This window comes from Meriones unguiculatus, chromosome 1 (genome assembly GCF_030254825.1).
Source record: "Meriones unguiculatus strain TT.TT164.6M chromosome 1, Bangor_MerUng_6.1, whole genome shotgun sequence".
In the NCBI taxonomy this organism is placed as follows: domain Eukaryota; kingdom Metazoa; phylum Chordata; class Mammalia; order Rodentia; family Muridae; genus Meriones; species Meriones unguiculatus.
The window spans coordinates 125,515,663-125,540,848 of record NC_083349.1 but is presented as its reverse complement, the minus strand read 5'-3'; the positions used below and the strand labels follow the sequence as shown (position 1 = coordinate 125,540,848).

General features: G+C 45.4%; 1 protein-coding gene across 6 annotated transcripts in view; it reads left to right on the top strand.

Moving 5' to 3' along the window:
* The window catches only part of Rnf144a (ring finger protein 144A), a 114,220-nt gene that overhangs the window by 35,783 nt on the left and 53,251 nt on the right, over positions 1-25,186 (top strand). Inside the window, exon 1 of one of the 6 annotated variants that reach the window (XM_060366333.1) lies at positions 3,023-3,160. The exons of 4 other annotated variants lie outside the window; for them this stretch is intronic. In XM_060366333.1, the coding sequence (XP_060222316.1) occupies positions 3,142-3,160 (19 nt within the window). In that variant the 5' untranslated portion in view covers positions 3,023-3,141. Of the gene's footprint in view, positions 1-3,022; positions 3,161-15,165; positions 15,264-25,186 lie in introns of those variants that run through there. One more of the 6 variants, XM_021651273.2, reaches the window with a different exon arrangement.

Sequence of the window (25,186 nt, the reverse complement as noted above, 5' to 3'; positions counted from 1 at the left end):
AGAGTACCTTTCCATAACCAGGCACAGTGGCTCCTTCCTGCAATTAAGAAATGGTTGGTACATTTTCAATTTTATTGCTTCATTTTCCCCAAGAAGTCTATTCATCTTTGAAGATTTTATATATTAATGTTATGTGTGTGTGTGTGTGTGTGTGTGTGTGTGTGTGCGTGTGTGTGTGTGCATTATGTGCATGCCTGATGCCCCCTGAGGTCAGAAAAGAGTGTCAAATTCCTTGGGACTGGAGTTACAGATGGTCATGAGCCACCTTTTGGGTGCTAAGAACTGAACCCCAGTCCTGGAAGAGCAGCCAGTGCTGTTAACTCCTTACTACTTCTTTTAAGTCAGGCTTCTGTCAAGTCATTTTGCTTGAATGGCCTACACTTATTTGCAACCTGGCTAATCGTCACTATTCCAATTCTGACTCTGTGCTGGCCTCTGGTGTGTCCTAGACTTGGGAAGCCTGCCTGATGTCCAGTAATGGGCCTGGGGACAAAAGTCCCGGCTGTCTGGCCTGTCTTTATTTGCTGGTCGATGCTGGGCTTCTCGCTGTTTGTCACAGAGGAGTTGGTTCTTCCCAAGCAGACAGACCACATGCTATTTCTGGGCTGTAAATTTCCAAAGCTGTTTTTCCCCTCCACCTCTTCAACCACATGCTGGAAAGAGATGTGTGTTTCCAGCTATAATCGGTATACTTAAATACTGGTTAAATTCAGAGGGAATAAAAAATCCGTACATGTCCTGACCCTGAACGAAGCTATAAAAATCTGACATGGCCAAAGGCCCTCTGGGGCCTTTCAAAATAAGGCTATCCTTTTTAACCTTTCAAGAGCTTATTGGGGGTTCCAGAATAGCACAGACCACATTTAAGGGGTTGTCTGATTCATAGGGGACTGTGTCTGACCACTGAGGAGTCCTACATGCTCACTGGCAAATTCTTTTTTCTTTTAATTTCTACTTTTTCCAAAGATGATGTGGTCTGAAAAAAGATCATTCCATTTGCTGGTAAAGTCCTGAGGACAGTCTCCCACCTAGGGATCCTTGATATCCAGTGCTGTGTTTGTACCTAAAAGAGGTATGACATGGAAGGACAGGAATTGGGAGGGCCTTGGGAGTCAGAGGTGTCCCTAGGAAGGGCCTTAAACTCTCTCCCTTACTAGTCTCATTCGCTGTTGGATGTGTTTTTGTATTCCAGACTAGAGACAGGGTATACATCCCATGGCAGCTTGTGAGAAGCCGCCTGGCCACAGGCAACACCACTGAGGTACCTCAGGCTGTGGAGACTTCCTTGGGAGTGTGATTTGCAACTGAGTCTTAAGTCTAAGAGTCTCTTAGACATAGATTCCTTTTGTTTCACAGGACCCTTGGTCTGTTTGATGCTCTGTCTGTTACCGTGTCATCCACTGGGCTGCTTGGCTCCCAGCTGAGAATAACTGTCCATGCTTCTGAAGATGCACAGGCGTGGAGGGCTCCCTTCACACCTGATCTGATGGCCTCGCAGAAAATTCACACAAGAGCACAGGGTGCTTTCCAGCTATCCCTGACTTTAGACTATTCTCAGAGATTCTGAATCCACCCAGCTTTCTTCTCCCTTTAAAAAACAAAACAAAACAACAAACAAACAAACAAACAAAAACCCTACTTTACAGGACCAGAGAGATTGCCCAGTGGTTAGTTAAGAACACTTTCTGCTCTTGCAGATGACCAGGCTTCAATTCTCAGCATCCACATGGTGGCTCATAATAATCTGTAACTCTAGTTCCGGGAGGTCAAATGCTCTCTTCTGGCCTTTGTGGGCACCAGGCACATGGTGCACACACATGTATGCAGGTAGAACACTCATACACATAATTTTTAAAGATTACTTGTTGTTACTGATGGTGGTGGGGGTGATGGTGTGTGTGTTGAGGGGAAGAGAGAGAGAGAGAAAACATTGTAGAGTTGGTTCTTTCCTCACACCTTGACATGGGTACCAGGGATCAGACTCAGCAACAAGAACCTTTACCCCCTAACCCTCTTGCTGTTCCCACAGACTTCTTAGATATCAAACATCTTGAGATACCTATGGTTGAAAACACTGCTCAGTAGCCCACAAGTCTGTGTGGGATACATTGAACCCACAACTCTTAAGAAAGCTAACTTCAGCCTCTGCCCGTCTAGCCTACCAGTATCTCCCAGAGACTTCAGTCCATCCTTCAGTGCACGGGAATCTGCTGTATCCAAGATATGCCCTCCCTTTGCCCAGGTGTCTGTAAGAATTGTAGGAATTGGTTTTAGAACATTATCAGCAAGAATATGCTTACCAGGCAAGTGGCTAGTTTAATGTTGCATTGGCATTGGTGGAGTCTGGACCAAAGAACTGTCTGCACAGAGTGATGGTATGGGGAGTGGACATCCCGTGTTGTCCATCCTGACTCCATTTCTAAGCAGCTTTGCATAGTTTACTCAGGCCACCTATGAATGGTGTATCTGGGTTTGGCTGGTAGAACGATCTCTTGGAGCATTTGGACTTAGTGATGCTCTAGCTCTCATTGTGCCCTGACAACTAGGAGAATACCTAAAGGCACACCACAAGGGCCAAATTTTTTGCAAAGGCTGCTATTTTAAGTACAAGAAATGTCTTCAGTCCCTCCCACCCCCTTTCCAATCTTAGAACCATGTAGGTTCTTGTAGGTTCTGCAGGCTACCATGCACTCCCCTCCCACCGCCCGGTACCAATCTGTCTGTTTTCACCAGCTCCACGTCGGATTCTCAGCTTTTCCTCTGGCGTTACAGCTGAGGCTTCTAAGCTTGGATGTATCCAGACTGGAGTTGGGGAGTCAGGAAAGGATTCCAGGGATATGCATGGATCCCTAGAGGGCTTCTGTCATCACCATTGCTCTGAAGGTGACAGATGGGAACATAAGCCTTCTTTAGCCACAATGTAGTCAGAACACATGGTCTCGCCTTCAGTGGTGGGACTTGACATTACTTTGCTTGGCTTGAGCAGGCTCTTTCAACACCGCTGGGCTGGGCTGTCGTCCCTTGGCAAACACTGGTGGAGTGCTGAAAACAGAATCGATCTAATCCAGTTGACTGCTAAGACGGAGCAGGATTATTCAACAGACCACAACAAGCCTTTCTCATGGTCTCACTGTCTCTGCTATGGTACTCACTCAGTCTGGTAAGCAAATGATAAACGTTATATATCCAATAAAGCAGTGTACTCAAATGAAAGTTTCAGATCCAGGCGTAGAGCTCTTCAGCCCTGTCAGCATTTATCTTTATCAACCCTCAGACATTGAACTCCCTCAGGCAGTGCTTCTCAACCTTCCTAATGCTGTGACGCTATAATACCTCATGTTGTGACCGTAACCATTAGCTTATTTTCATTGTTAATTCATACCTGTAATTTTGCTGCTGCTATGAATTGTAATGTAAATATCCGTGTTTTCTGATGGTCCTAGGCAACCCCTGTGAAAGGGTCATTCGACTTCCAAAGGGGTCAGAACCCACAGTTTGAGAGCCACTGCCCTATAGAGTTCCTGGCCCTGGGCTGTTTCTCCCACCTCACTCTGACGTGAAGGAGCTTTCCTGCATCACAGTGAGAAGCTGCTGGAACTTCACTATGCATTAGTTTTGTTTGGTGCACCAAATCATAGTTTTCTGTCCACTATTTTGGGAGGGTCCATGTGACCATGATCAAGTTCCTAGAGCATCCCTGGTGGCCTCTGGTTCTCAGTGCTACAGTTAGCTGGGTGGACATTTTGAGGGCTTGAGCTGGAGTATATGTGATTGCTCTCTGTGTTTGCCTGCAGCCCATGGACATACAGGGACCTTTTTACCTTCCCATGTCACCCTGGCTCATGATAAGTGGACTCACTGTGTTTAGAGTTCAGGCGTGCAGCCACAGGGTACAGTCAATGTTTCTGACCCTGTTGTATCTTAGCAATGTAGGGAGACATTTCCTTTGAGTTTTCCTGATTAGAGCCCAGCTATTTATACTTTCTTTTTCCCATGGGATTTTTTTTTTTTTTTTTGTGTGTGTGTGTGTGTGTGTGGTCTGATATGCGCATTTGACACACATTTTCTAACCTCGTCCTCACAATAGCCATCCTTTTTTTAATTGTACTGATCTCCATCATTTGGCAGAGGAACCTTGCTCTGATGCACTGGTCTAGCTTAAGCTCAGGTCTGCCTGGGCTCATTTGACCCCACTTACTTTCTCTTGCCTGCTTCACGGAGGGGCTTGATATCCTCCAGTAGATGTGTTTTTTTCTCCTGCTCTGTCCATTTTCCCTGGGCTAATTCAATGCAGAATCTGCCTCTGAATTTACTGCTTGCTTTATAAAAGGTACACGCTAACACTGAAGGATAGGGGTTTCCTCAGCAACTTGAAAAGGAGGGATGAGGGGGAAGACCAAGTCAGGACCCAGGTTTAGCAACTCATGTGCCATGTGCCATGAGTGATGTGCTGTGCAAAGGGCAAGGTCAAGAGCAGTCATCACCCTGGACATAGTCCAAGAACTGCACTCCACCAAGCAGCAGCTCCCGAATTACACTTTTGATATTCCTGTGCTTAGGGTATGTTCTAGGTCATTGCACAGAGCATTTCTCTCTGATCCCTATTACCACCCTTGAAGCCGAGAGCATCTTGCTGACACAACAGGAATGCATCCCCCCTCCCGGTAAGGGTCGAGGAGGGCCACATGGCACCTCAGAAATATCTCAGCAGATCTGCAACTCCAAGCAGGTCTGATGGTGGGAATCCTTAGGACTTTGTAGCTGGCTTTCTAGCACAATCTCTGTGGGAGGCCAGAAGCAGAGGGCGAGAGGTGGACAGAGAAGGGAAGAGGGCATCTCCTCACACTTGTGGAGAGTTAGGAAACCAAGGATCGTGGCTCACTTTGAAGTACATGCAGGTAGAGCATTGATGAAAACAGAACAAAATAGGTGGGGTCTCCAAGTCCTGTGGGCTCCCCAGAATTTAACTAGCACTTGGAGGTTGTCTGGTCTCTGGATGCTGCATGTACTTGCCCTGTCCTCATGGAAATCATTGCTGTCTGTGTTGTTGTCTCCGTGACTCTTGGCTTTCTGGGACCGTCTCACTTCTCATGTTCTGAAAGCCTAAGAAAGAGTTTTCCTGAGAGCTGTGCAACCTGGCCCTCCTCTCTGGAAGTGTGTGCTGTGGCCATGGAAGCATTGGGAAAATCAATGGCAACATAGGAGGAAGAAGAGTAAACTCCACTTTGCTATTTGCTCAAAGATACTTTTAAGTCCTCTTGTCTCCTCCCCCCCCCCCCCCCCGAGAAGCCTCGGAAGCTATCCGTGGCTTTGCAGTGGAATCTGTGCAGCTGAGCCAAACCCTCTGAGGTCTCCAGATCCACTCAGAATTGACCTTCCAGTCTTGGTTTCTAAAAGTCAGCCTCACTGAGGTTTGTTGCTGGCACTTTGGAAGGAACCATCTTTGTTCATTGGGCAACCTTACCCAGGGACATCCTGAGGGCTGCAAGTGCAATGAGCAAAATTAAGACGCAGCATGCAAAACTTTTTTTTTGTTTTTTTTGAGACAGGGTCTTTCTGTAGTCCACACTGGCCTTAAACCCACTGTGTAGCTAAGAATGACTCTGAACTTCTGATCCTTCAGCCTAAAACTCCTAAGTGTTGGGTGTACAGTGGTGCACTTCTAGACCTGAGTTTATATGGAATGCAGGGCACTGAGCCCATGGTTGCGTATATATTACACAAACATTCTAACCACCAAGCTATCTCTCCAGCCCCATGGTCTCTCATGGTAACTGAAGGAGAAAGCCAAGGTTTAGAAAAATTGGTTGGTGGGAGTTAGAAGGGTCACTGCTCACTCTATGCCTGGTTAGGCATTTATTTCAACTTACTGGCCCTTAGTCTCCTCACCTATAAAGGAAGAAGTCATGACAGTTAACCTACTCCAGGCCCTTCTAATCCTGAATGGTCTGTGGCTAAGATGAGTCCCAGTGTGAGAACTCTTGCCCTGTGATGGATAATCTTGCATGTCAACTTGACATACCTCAACTAGGAACCTCAAGTGAAGAAAGTCTTCATCAGATTGGCTTATGGGCATGTGAGAGGCATTTTCTTGATTGCCTAGCCTGTATAAGAAAGGTAGCTGAATGTGAGCCTGGAAACAAACTGGTAAGTTTGTTGTTGTTGTTGTTCAAGCTTCTGCTTTGAGTTCCCTCATTGGACTATAACCTGTAAGATGAAATGAACCCTTTCCTCTCCAAGTTGCTTTTGGTTGTAACATTCTATAGCAATAGAAAGCAAATGAGAATGTGTCTCTTTTCAGAGATACCAGCTCTTTGTATTTGGCAATGCCCCCCTTTTCCAAATGGCCTGTTTTCTTCCTTTAGCTTGACGTTAGAAGGGAGAACTGAAGCACATGGTGGTCTGCTCTTGACTCTGAAATTGTCAGTGATATCACTGGTTGGTGTAATGCCAACTTAACTTGTTTGGGGGCACATTTATCTACAGTCATGTGTTCATGCTTCTATGCTTTCACTGGAGCACTTTACTTAATGTTTAGAGTAAGATTAGATTGTTTGGCTGTCTCCTGGAGTGTGGATTTATGGTTTGTTTTCTGTGTGTCTTTTCTAGTAATTTCTTTTGAAAACAGTGTGTGATGCTTTTGCAACTGAGAAAGAAATTAACAAATGCTTTCTTTTCCTGAGGCTGACATTAGACAAGCTCACAGGATCTCATTGCCTTCTCTTGCATCATAGGGAGGACTGTTGCTTCACAGATATTTGGTTTCTGCTCAGTTTATGGGTTTTTTTTTCTTCCATTATACCCAGATGTGAATGGTGATAAAGGTCACAGGTGGCCCTAACGTGGCCAGAAAAGTCTAAATTTGTCTGAGGGCAGAGGTCATGGGCCCTGAGTTTGAATCGTCTTGGAACTTGGATTTGGGGCTGTTGCATTCTCAGACCCTTGCTGAGTATCTGCTGTTCTTTGAATGAGAGTGAGGGGATCTCTTGGGGTCCAGAGAGATGAAGTACAGAGCCAGCCTTTGGATGCTTGAACATGTTTGGAGAGAATTTGCAGGGTGCAATAAAGATGTAATTCATATTTTCATGTTTACAACTGATGACATTAAGAGAGTTAGGTCTGCTGTGCAGTGGATGTTTTTCCCGGAAACAGGGCTTGGTATGTTCTCTCACTGTGGGGCTTTCTGCTCCATCTGCCTGGAAAAGTCTTTTGCACTCACATAATGAAGCCCTCCTGCTGCCTGAAGGCCACCATAAGCAGTGACACCATCCTGATGAGATCATCTAGCATCCTCTCTCCCTTCTGGGAATCCTTAGGCAGGGTGGGGAATGATGGAAATGCAGAATCTTTTACTGTGTCTGGTCTCAACTGGACTCAGTTGGAAATATCACTATATATCCAGGGGTAACCTTCAAATCCATGCTGTGGATTCCTCAGTACTGGGGTTATCAGCAGGTATGATATACCATATATAATTGCATACATGCTGGGGATTAAACCCAGAGCTTAGTGCTTTCTGGGCAAGTATTCTCATCCATTGAACTACATCCTCAACTCAGAGAAAAATGTCAACATTGTTTACTAAATAGACCTAAACTTTTGTGTAAACTATTGAGCGTATCCCACTAGGGTGTGGTACCGGTTAACTAATGTAACCGGTGACATGCATAGCCCTTTTTGTGCAGCCAGTAGGATGTTAGCTGTTTGCCCCCTCTTTTGCCGATTACCTAGGCAATTGTGTGGATGTGGACACAAGGCTGGCTCTGTCATTTGGGGAAGGTGAGTCGGCTATAACTTGAAGGCCTCCTGATCCGTGGGAGCATCCATGTGTTGTTGAGCCTGTGGGAGCCTGTGAATGTATTGGTCACTGAGGAGGGGGAGGTGAAGGTAATGATGCTTTGAAAATACAGAAGGGAACGAGGAGGTGACTCAGTGCAGAAGGTGCTTGCCACACAAGCTTGAGGACTGGATTTCAGATCTCAGGGACGTGGAAGAGCCATTCAGGTGTGGTGGTGGCCTGTAATCCCTGCATTGTGGAGGCAGAGAAGGGGGATTCCTGGGGCAAGCTGGCTAGTGAGATGAGCTGGCGTGAGTGCGTTCTGGCTTCAGGGATGGACCCTGCCTATATGAATGAAGTGGTGATCTATTGAGGAAAATATTGGTCATTAACTTGGGACTTTCCCATTCATGCCCACACATATCCATGTGTATGTGTGAATATACTCAAACACATGTGAATATGCATACATATGTGCATGAAAATCACACACATATGTATGAAAAGAAGGAAGAGACAGAGGAAGGAAAAAGATGAAGGGATGAGAAGGCAGAAGGCCAGGAGAGAGTTGTACAAGCTTGCTTCCTAACATCAAGGTTTCTGCATCTGAGATATTTGAAGAACCCCTTTTCTGGTTCTGGCCTTCCACAGAAAAATTGATTTCTCTACTTAGGAGTAAGAGAAGGTGGTGGTATAAAATGGTCATGTGAGTATACATGACAATATTAGGCAGTAGTTTTAAAATTGGAGCTATTTTTAATGTTACATATCTCCTACACACACATGCACACACTAGGATTAAGGGATAATTGACTTTGTAAAGACCTGACCATCTGTAGTTGTCACAGCCTGACTTCCCTGTTTTCCTTGAACCTGAGGTGGCTGTGTGGTGAGGTCTGATTGAGGTGAATGGTAAATTACTAGTGGTCAAACAGCAATCACCGGTGTGTGCAAAGCAGCCAGTGCAGACAACAAAATTTTAATTGCAAGCTACTGGAACTCACTGCCTTTCCATGGCAGCCTCCACTCTAGTGGTTCTGAAGTACAGTGTGAGAAGATGGGGGATACATACTTTCTGAGGAGCTTCAAGACTTGACTGAGTCACTCAGAATATTACTGGGCAACTGGTTGTGCATAGAGTTGACAGGAAGTGGGTGGCAGGGCAGGTGCACAGGATGTTGTTTGAGGTGACTGCCAGGAAGGTGGGAAAAGCATCAGGCTTCCGCCCATGAAAGTCTAGTTCATCTGACAAATTACTGCAATCTACCTGTCCTGGTTACTGTTTGATTGCTGCGATGAAATACCACAACCAAAACAGCTTATTAAAGAAAGCATTTGATTAGAGGGTTGCTTATAGTTTCAGAGGGTTAGTCCATTAATATCATGGCAGGGAATGAGATGTGGCCAGTCAGTCCTCTGTCAGTTAGGCAGGCAGGAGTGCATGGTGCTAGAGCAGTAGCTTAGAGTTTACATCCTGAACCGTAGGCAGGAGACAGAAAGATTGGGCCTGGCGTGAAACTTCACCGTCCCCCAACAAGACCACACCTACTAATCCTTTCCAAACAGTTCCACTAACTGGGGAGTAAGCATTTGAGCATAAGACCCTGTGGGTTCTCATTCAAAGCACCCACACCGTCTTTGAGAATGTTAAAGGAAACATGGTTCTTCACCCAGACACACAGCTCCTATTGTAGTTACTTTTCTGTTGCTCTTATAAAATAACCAGATAAAAATAATTTAAGGGAGAATGGGATTATTCCAGCTCAGAGTTCCAGGGCAATACAGCTCCTCGTGGCAGAGAAAGAGTGGCAGCAGAAGGACAGTTGGTCTCATTTCATCAATAGTCAGAAAACAGAAAGAGAACAAGGTGTGGCGTTGACTGTAAAACCCCACTAAACCACTTCCTCTAACAAAGTGACGACTCCAGATTCTCCAAGGGATCCAAACAATGTCAGCAACTGAAGACCAGGTGTTCAAGCACATGAGCCTGTGAGGGACACTGCACATTCAAATCATGAAGGCTTTTTTATTGCCTACCTCCGGAAACATTCCTGGGGCTCCCTACAGCACCCAGTGCAGAAGGAGGAAGAAGTGAAGGGGGTAGCTCCATATGACCTGTGGGAATGCCAGCACACCATTCTTGCCAGCCATTACCCTCGGTTTTTGGTAGTCCACTGTTAGGACTGGCATTTGCTTATGAGAAGTATCTCCAAGGAGCCTGTGCTGTCCCTGGATGGCAGAAAGATCAATATCCCAGGCTCCAACCTAGAGCATCCCTCAGCTGTTGGTGGTAAAGTGTGCAGGACACCACCAGTTCCTTGCCACCTAAAAGGAGTGACTGTGAGTTGGCATCTCAGATTCCCCTGGGGTTAAGCATCCAGTAGCCATTGCAGATCCCTCAGAAGATAGCCCCTTCACTGGTTGTCTTTCTTTGTGTGCTTCACTTCTTCCATGTCTGTGACTGGATTCTGTGGGAAACACTTCCCAGTATCATGAGCCTACACTTGAAGCATTGTGGGCTTTGGGGAGAAGGCCAACTCAGCACCCTCTGCAGATTTCTTTGTTCGTAAGTGTGAAATGACTCTGCCCAGAGATTTTTGGGCAAATTGATTAAAGAACTAAAGAATTAAAGAATGTGGGTGTCCCTTTAAACTCAAAGGACTAAATTTGCTTGGTAGGGGGTTAGACTTCTGTTCACGTTTCAAGAAACACAGAGGTTTTCCAGAAATGGGTCTGTGTGTTCTGTAAATTGTCCATACCCCTAGAGTAGAGGGAAATGGTTGTCTTTTCAAGGATGTTTGTTGTGGGGGTTCGGGTGGAATCATTTTAAACTGCACACTCCTGTACAGTGGCTGACCCAATGGTATTGTAGCAAGGCTGGAGAAAAATGAGATTATAGATGAAGACAGAATGTAACTTCTCAAGGTGATGCTGTCCAAGGACAGTCAAGGCCATAGCTGGATGCATCTCTTGGCTCTGCTGGACAATAGTTTCCTTTCCTCCTCCAGGGTGGACCACCCTTGAGAAGGTTGGGTGAGCTTGTTCTGGAACCTTTTGGTTTTCTTTAATTGCACTAAAAATCCTAAAAGAGAGTACTATATGAGGTTATTTAAGAGTCAGAACAGGAGAGTCCTTTTGGGGGTACTGTTGGGTGCAAGAGAGGCCAGTCAGCACACAGAGCTCAGCAAATGGATCAGCAGGAACCGCAGCATGGACTCCTGGCTGGTATAGTCAGCTCTGCCAATTAGTCCTTGCTTCCCAGCTGGGGCAAGCCAGTGATTTATTCTGAGAACACAGAAGAGACTCCTGGAATTGAATGAGCTCTTGTGGCTGTGGCAGTAATGAGGCCGAGCCTGTGAGACAGATGCCTGGCACTGAAGACTGAGCTCTTAGGATCCTACCAGAGGAGGTCAGTCTGCCCTGAGCAAGGAAGGCAACACACCCAACAAAACATTCATTCTCTCTAGTTCTCTAAAATAGCAGCTGGAATTACCTGTACATTTAACTATTTGTTTTTACAAATTAATTTAGCCACAATGTTCGGCAATGCAAATGAATCCTTCTGTGGGACATAGTAGATAGACACTCTGAGTCTGATGCAGCAGCCAACAGCATGTCTGAGGATCGTCCTCAGAGGGGTGACAGTGTTCACCTAGTTTTCACAGTGTCCTTTGTGTATCCTAATGTCTGCAGTGGCCCTGGTGGGCTGAAGAAGCCTGAGTGATGCTCATGGTCAGTGAGGCCCAAGGTCAGTGATGCTATGGTCACATCAGGAGATCACTTGATGAGACCAGCACCTGGACTCAAGCACACTCAGTGATTGTTACCTCGAAGCACAACAACCCATTGCTACCTTAGGAGATGATTATCCTCAGGGATAAAGCCCCCAGAGTGATAGTGATGAGATGGGAGTGAGGACTACCATGATGGTGTCCAGTTGATTGAGCCCAGTCTTATTGGCTGCATCTGCTAACATGCTGATCCTCACTGGGGGTTTTATGCTGGTGAAGATAAATTGCCTTTTCCCTACACTTCAGGATTCATCCTGCAGTCCTTCCCTGGGCTCAGTGCCCTGGAATGTGGGCTTATTTGGCAGGCGAGTCTTGTGCAGGGGTTTTGAGGTTGAAGGTCACTTACTGTACGGTCTGTGCTTCAACTCAGTTGGAATCAGGTTCTTACAAGAAGGAGAAATGTGGAGGCAGAGACATAAGTAGGGAGGAAGATGTGAAAGAGGCCCAGAAGATTGCCACATTTCCTTATGGTGTTTAGGAGCCAACTTGCAGATGCCGTCCCTTTGGCTCTAGGGTCCAGAGCTGTGGGACAACTCATTTCTGTTATGTTTAAGCCTGTCTGTGATAATTGATTCCAGCAGCTGTAAGAGACAAAGGTAAGCAAATACCATTTTCATCATTGTATGGACCAGGGACCAGAGAGGGCAGGGATTTTATGAAGTCTGCAGAGAGCATACTAGGCTGCAGTGGAGACCCATACCTAGAAGTTAGCCGTGCTTCAGCTTCGGGATCCTGTGGCTAATGTCTTCTTTGAATCAGTGGCACAACCGGTGTTTTACCTATGGGTAATTACCTAGGCCATAAAGTACTCTCTGCTGGCTGCCCTTTGCTGTGCTCAGAGTTTGGAATCCCAGTGTATTGCTGGAAAGTTACAATCTACACGGAATTTAGTACACAAAATTTTTTCTTCCCCTAGATTTCAAAAATCACTCTACTGAGGTATGTCTGACATTTAAGAAGCCTTGCCCATTTCCTGTATACTGCTCTGAATCTGCAGATGAGTTAACACACAGACAAAAATTACCATTATCTGGGGACACAAAGAAATCTTTTACCAGCCTTGGCTTCCTCCTGCCTCAGCCGTGATGTTTTTTTATGATGAAACACTAAAAGGCAGGGAGATGGCTTTCTGGGTAAAGTGTCCCACATTCAAAAGGATCCAAATTGAGCTCCTAGAACCCACACAAACAGCAACAAAACAGGGACCATGGTATCTATGTGCTTCTATACACATATGTACAAATAAATCAGTACATGCGAAAGGACTTTTTTTTTAAATGTCAAGCAAAGGTTGGGGAGATAGACAAATCCATGAAACTCATCAGTCATTCATCCTAGACCAATATGTGTCTCAAAGGATAAAAAGATGAAAATCAGTCAAGCAAAGCACTCAGTGTTGACTTTGATGTGAAGAGTTGGTCACCTGCACATGTATACACATGTATGTGTACATTCATGCACACATACAACACACACACACACACACACATACACACACACAATCCTTAAGATAAGATGTGCTCATATACAACAGAATATTAATAGCAAGCTTTCTTTAAATCAATTCTTTTTAGTAGTGAGGATTGTGTTTAGACCTTCAGCATTCTAGGCAAGCACTCTACCACTCAGCTCCACAAAATCATTCATAAGAACAATTAAAGGCTCTGGGCATGTGAATTCTGAAAACCAGGGTCACTCCTGACTCGACCATACATGTCCAAACATTTGAGGAGCCATATTTTTTTTCTTTACTTCTCTTAATATGAAATATGGCTTCCCATGATTTCTGGTAAACACAGAAAAACCACTTGCTCCCCTTTTATCTAACTCTTTATTTTAAATGTGTGTTTGACTATTTTGCCTGCATGTATACATGTACACCATGCACATGCTTGGCTTCTGCCAGAAGAGAGAATATGACTTCCTGGAACCTGAGTTAGAGATGTTTGTGAGCTGACATGTGGGTGCTGGGAATTGAACCAGGGTCCTTTGTAGTAGCAGCAAGTCCTCTTACCACTGAGCCCTCTCTCCAGCCCCTATCTGGCATTTTGATGTCTACTCAAAATGTCCCACTGTCCTTTTGCCTTGTTCTTTGCTGCAGACTCTATCATTGGCTGGACTCACCAGCTGGACTGAGCCATTCACCAGGAAGTCAGACAGTAATACAGAATGTGGACTTGCCCTAGCTCCCTCCCATGTCTAAGCCTGTGAACCCTTGCCTAATTTGCTATTGCTCCAGCTGTCTGGTTTCTTGAGACTGACTGTTGTCTTTGGCACTTGGGGCCTGGTCATAGGTGGTGGGGAATGTCATGGGTTGGGACTCTGTGAGCAGCCATTCTAGTGGCGATGGTAAGTGCTGTGTTGATCATCCCAGGCCCACAGAAAGGGAGAGAAGTGGGGTAATATGAGTTTGCTTGATGCCAAAAACGAAGTGTAAGTCAGACCTAGAGAGTTTCTTGTGAAGCTGCTGACAGTTGAGGACTCCTTTGCACAGAGTCAATGGCAGAAACACATAAGGAGATAGAAGTCCAATTTCCGGGTCATCCGGTGCCTACTCAGTAAAGACAATCTGCTGGAGTCTGAAGCTACCCACTAGGCCATTAGCCAGCTGCTAAGTACCACTGGATTAAGGACAACAGTTGTGAAAGGAGGAAGGTCCAGGAAAGCCTTTGCCTTGTGTTGGGGATGTGCTGGCCCAGTTGTTAGGGTGCTTGCCTATCATGCATGAAACCTTGGGTTCCATCCTCAGCACTGTGCATCAGCCAGGTGTGATGGATGCACAGATGTACTCCCACAACTCAGGAAGTAGATGCAGAAGGATCAGACATTCAAGGAGATTCTGGGCAAACAAGAGCCTGTCTCAGAAAACACAAAAAGAAGAAAGGAAAGATCTGCTCATCAGAGAACTGTCTTACTCTTAGCAGATCCCTGAGACCCTGGTTGCCTGTCATTGCTGACGAGACATTGTGCTGAACCCTCCACATTCCAGCTCTGCCTCATTTCTCATTGTTCTGATACCTTGCCTGATGTTTTTTTCCTTGCTGGTTTGCAAAGCACAGGCGTTGCAGGTTGATTTATAAGCAGAGAGGCTTAGGGAAGGAGTCCTTTATTTCTACATGGCCTCGAGGTGACTTGCTTCCTCCTTCGGGCTCTTATCAGGTTTACAGCCTTATGCAAGTGATTACAAATCCAGCTGGTGACCCCTGAACCTTTCCACCCCTCTTGAAGCCTCAGCAAAAGCCAAGAGTGAGGTCAATTCTTGTCTTGATGGGAGCCTAACTTCTCTGCCGCCTCCTCACTTTGAGCTGGGACCGTGGGCAGGCTCCCTCAGCTCTATGGGTGCATATCAAGCTGAGTGACATAGCAAATGCCAAAGCACTTGGTTTACCTGTCAGACCTGGGCAGCTAACCTTCCTTTGTTGCTGGGAAATGAAAGTGAAGTTACATAATTTCCTGTTCTCAGCTCTACCCACCCTCATACTTCGCAAGGCTTGTGTTGTTGCTAATATAATCTTCCGCTTTAGTGTGTATGACGTTTCATGTAGGTAAGGCTGAGGGAACACAGCCACAGGTGTACTTTAGCGGATTCTTGCTTCCTGGGGCTAGAATACAGGATTGAGGAGTTCTCTTGGCAGGCCCTAGTTTTCTCTGCTCCTTCCCTTCCTAGCTTTCAGAATGTGGACCAATCATTGAAGGTAGGTGTTCATTGTGCTTGTTTCTTGGGACCATGGCTGCCACCTGTGTCCCTTGCTGGTAAGAGCACCAGAAGTGCTGTCAGGACTGGCTTGAGTTTTGTAGTTGCACCCAGGCTCAGCCTCCCAGCAGAACCTTCCTGCAGATGTGGGTATCTGGGAAAGCATTCTTTGCAGGAAAAATGTTGAATGGGCAGCTGTTAGTTAAGACAAAATTCTTCCCCAATGGTAGTGTGACAGTCAGAATATCAGCAGCATCCAAGAGGCCCAAGAGCTGTGGCATGTTGGGGGCTTAAAGTTGAATTCACAGCCAACTTGTCTGTGCTTCAGACTAGACTTTGAGACTGACTCATTTCATGACTCCTTGTGGGACTTTAAAACCTTTACATCTGACCTGCAGACAGTGGAGCTGAAGTATCACAGGGGATGGATGGAGGACGTGTGGGCTTAATGGAACCGTAGTAGGTGAGCTGTGCTCAGCGCAGGTTACTTTGATGCTCCTGATCGTTTGCTGAGCTGAGACTCCCTCCAGTTGGCCTGTCCTAGGGGAGGCTGCACACTTCCCAATACAGCATCAGGCTAAGGTGGAGTCTTAGGCTCCTTGGAGTCTTAACGCTCTTATCTCAAATCACCAAGGCTTTAAACCCAAACAGCTTGGATTGGTTTCACAAGCCTTCCTCACTTTCTACCCCTCACGCTATTTATTCCTGTTAAACCTACACATGAAAGACTTCCCTAGGGTGGCTGGAGAGCAGGCTTATCCTTTCCTGTGACAGCTACAGGGAGGGTGGGGTGTGTTAGGCCAGGTGATAACGCAGAGTCCAGTGATGCAGGTGGGCAGAAGGGTGAGAATTAGGCTGTGCCATGTCTTTATTCCTGGTTTATAGATTTGGAATCAAAACCTAATTTCAGAAACTTGGTGTCATGACATGTAAAAGTACACACAGAAGGGAAAGGCTTGGGTCGGACATGACTTTTCATCATGGTTTGAGAATCACCAATCTTCATGCCATGAGTCAGCATATGGTACGTGGGCTGAGTCTGGCCACTCGCCTGCCTTTATAAATAAGTGCCCTTGGATCCCAGCCAGGCCTTGGGTTACACATTATCTCTGCCTGCTTTTATGCCTGAGCATCAGGGTTTAGTGGTCCTCAGGATTTAGTGATCCACAGAGCCGGAATTATTGACTGTGTGGTTCATTATAGATAGTCTGCCGACTGGTGGCCTTTTAAGCCTCACCATAGCAGGGTACTCACCAGTCAAAGTAAAAATGTGGATGTCAGAACAAAATGAGGTCCAGTTCCATCCAAATTTGGACTTACACCTCTTGAGTGTTGAACAGTATAGGATTCTAGAGGAAGACTGGCCAACTGAGCAGGGTCCTTAAATTGTGAAGCAGAGAATGGCTGAGTCATGACAGTGGAAGTCACACACGTACACACACACACACACACACACACACACACACACAATAACTTCCCAGAGTGCACTGATCAAGACAGAGGTCCAGTATCAATGACTTAGGATGCTGTGACTGTTACCAGGCTCCTCATCACCCATCACTTCATTATTCTGTCTCAATTTCCTGCTTTCAAGTAGGTTCACAAACTAGGCCTGTGTCTCAGGACTGTAATTCCAGCTACTGGAGAGGCTGAAGCAGGGGGATGGCAACCTCTAGGCCAGCTTGGGTTGCAGAGTGGGTTTCAAGGCCAACCCAGGCAACTTCCTGAGATGTCTCAAAATTTAAAGTGGAAAATAGGATTGGGAATGGTGCGGAAAGGCAAAGCCTGTAATATGAGGGCCTTAGGTTTAATCAATAGCACCACACATTCCCATGAAGTGATGCATGACCAGAACAGCAGTGTCAGTGTCGGGGAGGTAGACACCACAGGGTCTTTGAGGTTTCCTAGCCAGCCAGTCTAGATGAGTTCGTTAGTTCCAAATTCAGTCAAAGACCCTGTTTCAAGAAATAAGTTGGAGACCCCACTAACCACTCTGACCTGGTTCTGCTTGGTGTCTAAACGAGAACTTTAGTGTACCACTCAGCCCTCATCAGAGAAGGTTCTTCTTGCAGTAGATGGTAATTAACAAAGAAACCCACAAGTGGTCAACATGTAGAGAACAGGGGATTTTGGAATGCAAATGGGATGCCTATGTAACATCCCTCCCCTTAAGGCTCAGGAATCTGTGCTGAACAGGAGGCAGAAAGATTATAAGAGCAAGAAACCAGATGGCTCCAAGGAAACAGTGTCTTTGGGACACGACAAGACAGATGGCATGCATGAACTCATGATACTGGCAGCACAAGGTCTGCTTAAGCTCAAGCCAGATGAGCCCAGCAAGGAGGAGGGGAAGTGGGCACAGAGCCCCACCCCCAGCCAAGAAGCAGTTGCCATTTGATTGCTTTTGTTTGTTTGTTGTTTAGTGGAGTGACACTGGCTGTATTCCACATTCTAGGGCAGGCCTCATAGCCAGTAGTCAGTCAGCACAAACTGGTCTCCATGGTTTTATTTTGTTTTTTATATTTGTGTGTGTGTGTGTGTGTGTGTGTGTGTGTGTGTGTGTGTGTGTGTGTGTCAGAGAGAGAGAGAGAGAAAGAGAGAGAGAGAGAATTTGAGAGAATGTGAAATTTGGTGGTTAGAGAGACATAATCAAAATGTATGTATGGAATTCTCAAAGAATAAATAAAGACCTTATTTTAAAAATAGAGCTGAAGAATAATTGAGGAAGCCATCTGACACCAAGTTATTTCTTACTTCTTATTAGAATTTATGTTGCTTTTCTTTCTTCTGTGGAAGAATTAAGCTCCCTTTCAAAGGCTGACAGTCTGGAGGTTTGACTTAGAGATGAGAGACGCTTGCTTGAGTCACTTCTTAGCTCTGATGGGGGTGAGTCAAAGTCATTGTTCCTCTTGACAATAGAGTAAGTTTCAGATTTTAGATTAGGAAGAGACACACAGGAGAGCAGACACATACAGGCGCTGCTGGAATGCTGAGTTAGCTTAGAAACATGTATGACTGTGTCAGCTGGAACTTGTGATTTTTGTAATGCCAGATGATGTCTCCTAAATTCCCAGAGGAGACAGACATACCGAATGTGTGGTCACCATCCTTGGGTTGAATTAAGAAAAGTGATAGACTGAAGGTATTACATAATATCCTGAATTACTATAACAGTCACAGTAGTTATTTTATTTAAAATCTTTGTAATTTATGGTATCTACGAAGTTCCTAGTTAAACGTCCTTAAAGGTGTATATTAAGAATCCTGGCAGGAGAGAGAATTCAGTCGGTAAATTCCTTGCTGTGCCAGCATGAGGATATGAGTTCAAATCCCAGTGCCCATGCAAAAGGCTGGGCATAGGAGCGTGTGCTGTGCCTGGAATTCTGGTGCTATAGATGAGGAGTCAGGAGGTTCCTGACCAGTGACCAGTCTAGCCTAGCTGAATTGGTGAGTCCTGCATGAGAAACCCTGTCTCAAAATAAAAGGTGGATAGTACCTGAGAAAAGATACCCCAAGTTGACTTCTATACCCCCCACACACATACAGAGAGAGAGAGAGAGAGAGAGAGAGAGAGCAAGAACGTACGTGTGTACATGTGTAAACATGCATTAGCTCACATAAATACAGAAATGCCTAAATAAAAGGTCTCTGTTGGGAATCTTGCTGACGTCTTCATGTGACCATTCTTTGTCTGGCCCAGCTCTCCCCACTCCTTTACGTAATACCTTCAGTAGTGCATCGGCATTGATCTGATTCACCTGCAAATGCAGCATATGCGGTGCATCCCAGCGCAGCTGGCAGTTTTCACGTAATGTGCTCTTTAGCTCTTGTCACTCATGCGCTTTCAGCTTTTCAAGGTGGAAGCTATGGTTCACGTCATGAACCTTCTTCTTGCGTTGTTTCCAGTCTCTTGCATTACAAGCAGGGCCACACTGACTGGCTTACTTCTGCCCAGCGCTGAGAAATAAGATTAGTGGGTCAGTCAGGCAGGGTAAAATTTGGGTATATATTGCCACACTTCCAGGTTGATAGACTGTGTTATTTTGAACCACGCTTTGTGGGGGTGTTCCAAGGACTTATACCCTCATCAACAGAAAGGTTTGTCAGGCATTTGGAGTTTTCCTCATTTGGTCATTGGGAAGAGCATCCTTTGGCCATTTGATTTTCTGTACAGATTATGTTGTTTTGTGATTAATATCTATTAAGTCGTTGCTATTTATTTGATAATGTACTTTTTCGTTACTTGTTTCTGTGAGGCAGGCTTTCTTGCTTTTTGTAGCTCTGCCTGTCCTGGAACTTTATATGTATCCCGGGTGGTCCTCAAGCTTTGGACAATCTTTCTGCCTCATGCTCCACCTGAAAATTGGCATGATGGATATGCCCCATGCCTCGCTTTTTAGTGACTGGTGTTTGAAGCTTTGTGTGGATTAAACATGAACTTTTTTATCTACGATCATTTTCGCATTGTTTTTACAATTAAAAAAATTATTGGCTTTGCAGTTATTGAGACTTATTTTTATAAAGGAAAGCTGCAGGAAGAACAGTCTCTCCTCATTTTAATCTGATAGTGACTTCCTTTTGTGAGCATGCCTCCATCTTTTGCAGTAACCCCACAGTGAGGATGGTGTGGAGTTTGAAATTTTCACCTCAAAGCATTGGCTAACTTTCCCTTCCTTGATATGGTACATGCTTCCTTTCTCTGCTTTTACCGATCCATTTAAAAGGCACATCACACTCAGAGCTTCCTATTATCATAGCAGATGCCACAAGGAACATTCTCGCACTTCAGACTCCTTCTGTAGATGAATTCCTAGAATGGGGGTTACTTAATCACCACCTAGGAACATTTGTAAGCCCCTGCAGTATATCTCACAGCCTAGCAAAAGTGTCCTTTCACTGTGTTTCACCATTACCCACATTTGCTTATTAGTTTCTAAGACTCTGACCAGGTAATTGCAACTTTGTAAGTGTTGGTTGATTTTACCGGAGGCCCCTGAGTCCAGGAGGAAGCTGAGAGTTCAGGTCTTGCACCAAGTGTACACAGCTGGCCAGAGGCAAACCGAGGGCCCAGCGCCAGGCTGCTTGTTCCTGGGAAGCAGGGACTGGTTATTCCCCATGCAGGGTCATCCCAATGACTGGACAGAGTTCTCATAAACCTCTCAGCGTATGGAGCCTGATGCCACCAAGCCTCCATATGCCCTGTTGTTAAATGAGCATTTTTGTTTCATAGAGAAGAGTTCTAGGGTGTCAGTTAAGTGCTACAGACAGGCTCTTACTTTGTGCTACTGTTGAGGTAGATTTCTGGGCCACAATAATGATAGTGGACAAAACATATTCAAATCACTTTGCTCATAAGAGTGTCTGATTCTGGGATAAGAAGCATTCATAGGGACAGTCCTTGAGCACTGGATTGAGAGTTGGAGGGAGCAAGTCTGATAGTCACTGTCATCAGGGTCGCTAGAAAGGGAAGACTGATAAGATGGTGTATCTGCACCTAGGTGGCTGTTTGGACACCCCTGGGAACTGCATCCCAGTTTCCCACACCTCCTTGTCTTTGCACCAGGCTCAGCAGACTAGTGGGGAAATGAAACCTGAGTACCAGTAGGGAAAGGAGGTCCGTCATCCATTGCAGCCCTGGGTGACAGGGATCTAGCCTGGAATGTCAAGCACCTTGTAAGTGGCCTTTAAATGACAGAGGCCCAAGCTAGCTGTGAGGAAGGCAGTGGCTAGACAGAGTGACGTTGTTATTTTGGAGGCTGTCATTCTGCATTAATGGATCTCAGGTGACCGAATAACTGTGGGTCCTCAGGAGTACCTGGTCCCTCTAGACCCATTACCATTTCTACAACTGTGTCCTCTCCCCAGATGGGGCCTCCAAGCATAGGGACATCTTACCATTGTTGTAGGAATATTAACCTCAGGTTGAAGTGGGTCTGTAAATAAGCACATTTTCTAGACTTATTGAGTGAGTATCCCACCGGCATGCATCTGGCCTTGGGGACTGCGTCTACGTTGTCTTCTGGTTTTCTTGGGAATAATTGGAAACCACATCCTTGTTTCCCTTAAGGAAAAGTTGCATCAGTCCATCTGGTCCTGTTCAGTTCCCCCAAGGTTGGGCTGCACACAGAGCTGCATTCAGATTTGCACAGCTGACTCCGCAGTCTGAGTTCTGACCATTGTTAGTCTGGGTTTTTACTTCCCTGTGAGTAATTCTCACTCAATTCAAGCTCCATTTCTGCACCTGTGGGGACTCTCACCATGTCAGAACTCATTCTGAGTAAGTTTCGTAGAATAGAATTTCGTAAAACGGAGTATTGTCTTCTGGGAGATAGGGGGACGCAAGGGGTCTGGCATGTTGGTGCACTATGACTTTCTATTGTGACTTTTCCACCTCTTGAGCTCAACTGGACTTGAAGTCTCCTCAGCCAGGGCCCAAGGGTAGAGGGATTGGAGCAGCCATGGTGTTCCCTGAGTCTAGAAAGGCTGACGGGATCCAACAGGGAAGGGGCTGAGGAGTTGGAAAGAGACATGCTGAGCTCCTGGGATGGGAGCAGCTCAGGTCCAGCATTGATCTTTCCTATATGGGGATGTACTGATCTTCCAGCCTCCCTTCCGGAGAGGCAAGGATTTCAAATTAGATATAGGGTCCCCCTGAAGCTGTGTGTTAGAGTGGAGGTCCTCTGGGATAGGCTATGAGCGAAGGCTGAGTGTGGTTGAGGATGTTGAGCCCTGCATTGATTAAATCTGCACCTTGGTAAATTAAAATCAGGAAACCAAGGTCTCCATTACCAGCTAGAGGACGTTATGATGAAAACCATATTGCTTTCTCAGAATGTGGCTGTTCCAGTGTGACCACAGGTGAAACAGAGAAATAGGAAGCACCCATGTGTAAGGGAGTCAGTGTTTGAGAAAAGAACCAGGGAAGTCTGTAGCAATGGGTACCCTTGTCTTCACTCATAGACAATGGTTATAGGAACATTGGCCTCGAGCTCTGGATCAATAAGTTGTTGAACTAACTAACTGTGTTAGCATCATTCTCAAACCTCAACATTTTATCTGTTGCATGAAGACAACTGATCTGGCTTTGTCTCTGAATGATTTACTGTGTCCACTATGAATTACAAAATAGAAGCTGTAGTGCAATGTGAGAAAATACTACCAATAGGTCTAAGTGTGTAATGAGATGACACACAGCATTTTTGGTTAGAAACTGGGTGCGTGGGTGTTCTGAGCAAGCCGTGACAATAACACACACTGTCACACTTATTTGTTGAGTATCACCAAGTTTATAAGCCACACAAGTCTCCCCAGCATTACTTCACTGAGTCCTTGAGGTCTCATTTGGATCATAACCATGACAACTGCAAGTTCTTTGTTCCTTTCTAATCTTATTATCAATATGCGTATCAGCCAAATCTTAGATCACATGTCTTATTGATTATCGAAAAGTAAAGAGCAATGGAAAGAGTCAATGCAGATGGCTTTTCTCCTAAAAGGAAAAAACAAAACAGAACGAAATTTGATCATAGAAATGGGGCAGCAGAGGTTATACAGTGTCAAAGTGTCACTGATAGCCGGGAGAATCCAGCTGAGCTGAGTCCTGCCTATCAGTCTACTAGCAGAGGTCGTGAGAAGTACATGCAAGTAATCATCAGGTGGATATGCCCTATTTCAGCCTCCTTATGTGTTATCTGCCTCATTGTTGCAGTTTGACAATCTGCTGTGCCCAGCACCTGCTGACTTAGTCTGCTTGTATAGATAAATGGTAGCACATCCCACCTTGACAGTCATTTTACAAATGGAGTAGCTCCCGGCAAGCTGTTCTGGACACAATGGATGGGATAAGCTCTGGGTTATGTTGAATTCAGTGGCTCTGCACAGTGGGTACCTTCTGCTTTATTTATCAATGGCAGGGAACATCTGCTTGCAGGCAGATCCATCCTGCTTACCTAAGAAGCAGGCATTGCCCAAGGGAGCCTAGTCCTGTTCTAGATCTCGTTAACAGAGGAAAAGAACAAAATGAGGAAGGGCATTTTTTTCCCTTTGAGTAGTTTCTCTCTCTCTCTTTATTATTATTATTATTTATTTCTATTTTTATTAATTACAGTTTATTCACTTTGTATCCCCCCTGTAGCTCCCCCCCTCCCCTCCCAATCCCACCCTCTCTTTCGTAAATGGACAATGTCAGGGCTTGAGAGATTGCTTAGTATTTAATAGCACCGATAGTTCCTCTAGAGGACCTAGGTTCAATACCAAACATCTACATGGCAGTTTACAACTGCCTGTAAATTCAATGTCTGACATCCTCACACAAACATACATAGAGACAAAACACCCATGCACATAAAATAAAAATATGTTGTTGGAAAATAGGCAATATCAACACCAGCTCTCTGGGGCTGTTTCTTCTTCAAAAGGGAAGCAAACATAAACCACTAAATAGGTGTCTGGAGTGTCAAAGAATGTCTCTGGGTGAGGCAAGGGGGTGCAGAGACTGATGGGTGCTGCTGACTGTTTTCAGCAAAGAAGCAGGCACTTAAAGAAATGGGTGGTTTGGAAATGTGAGGGTTTCTGACATCACAGACATTGTGCTGCTGAAGTGAGTAAGGTTCTTTGAGTTTGCGGCACTTATTTTTTTCTCTGTTGATGGTGGTGGTGACGATGGTGTGTGTGTGTGTGCACGCATGATTTTTTTTAATATAAAAATATAAAGACCTAATGAGTTGAGACCCCATGGGAAAAAAATTCCCAGCAGAGCTCAGATGGTGAAAACATTCATTGTGCTTGTATGAAGACTTGGATTGGGATCTCTAGAACCAAGTACAGCCAGACGTGGAAATGTGTGTCTGTAACTCCTATGCACAGAATTCATGGTCTGTGGGAGCTTAGGGAACAACCAGCCTGGTGCTGGTGGCTTACTTCCTTTCTTTGCCTCTGACCTCTCACCCTCTGCCCTGGAGGATTTGAGGCTGGAATTTCCTGACATATGTAAGTCTCATTCAGGAAACCTCCTCAGTTCCTCCTCAGCATCCCTGCACCAAAAATAAGCAGGGCAGATCGCTGAAGCGGGGGGTAGCAGATTGTTTTGTTCACGACCAGAGGGTTAACCATTTTGAGCTTTGATGGCCTTGATTTTTGTTTTGTCTTGTATTTGATGTTTACTTTGTAATCTTTAACAATACTGTGTGTATACTTGTTCTTCTCTATGTGTGTGTGCATGTGTTGTATGTGTATGTGAGATAGGTATGTGTGTCCGTTTGTGTGTGTGTGTGTGTGTGTGTGCAGAACAGTTGATAATGGGTGTCTTTCTGTATTGCCCTCCATCTTATTTTCATCATGATCATCATCATCATGATCATCATTATCTTTGTGTGCATGCATATGCACATGCCTTAGTATACCCATGGAAGTCAAAGGACTTCTCTCTTTCCATCATGGATTCGGGGACCAAATTCAATTGTCAGTCTTGTACTGCAAGTGCTCTTATGTGCTGAGTCCTCTTGCCATCCCAGCCCTCTTTCATTTTATTACTTATTTTGCCTCTATTGTTTTACCTGCACCATGTGTCTGTAATTCCTCAAAGTCCAGAAGAAGGTATTAGACCGTGTTGACACCAGAAAGGCCATGTAGGTGCTGGGTTTGGAATCTGGTTCCTCTGGAAGAGCAGCCAGTACTCTTAGCTGCTGAGCCATAGCATTACCAGCCTGTCTAGCCTAGTGTCCACCTGGGCTGCATCACCCCGAGTCTCTTGTAAGAGAGGAGCAACCTCCAGAAGGGGACATAGATGTTCCCAACTCCATGTAAGTAGCAGTGATGCATCAGATTCCATCCCAGCCTCCTGAATACGGCAGCGGAGTTCTTCCCCAGGCTTCTGTGTTACATTGGGATCTAGCTTTTCTCACGCACTGTCCTCCACTGTCAGCT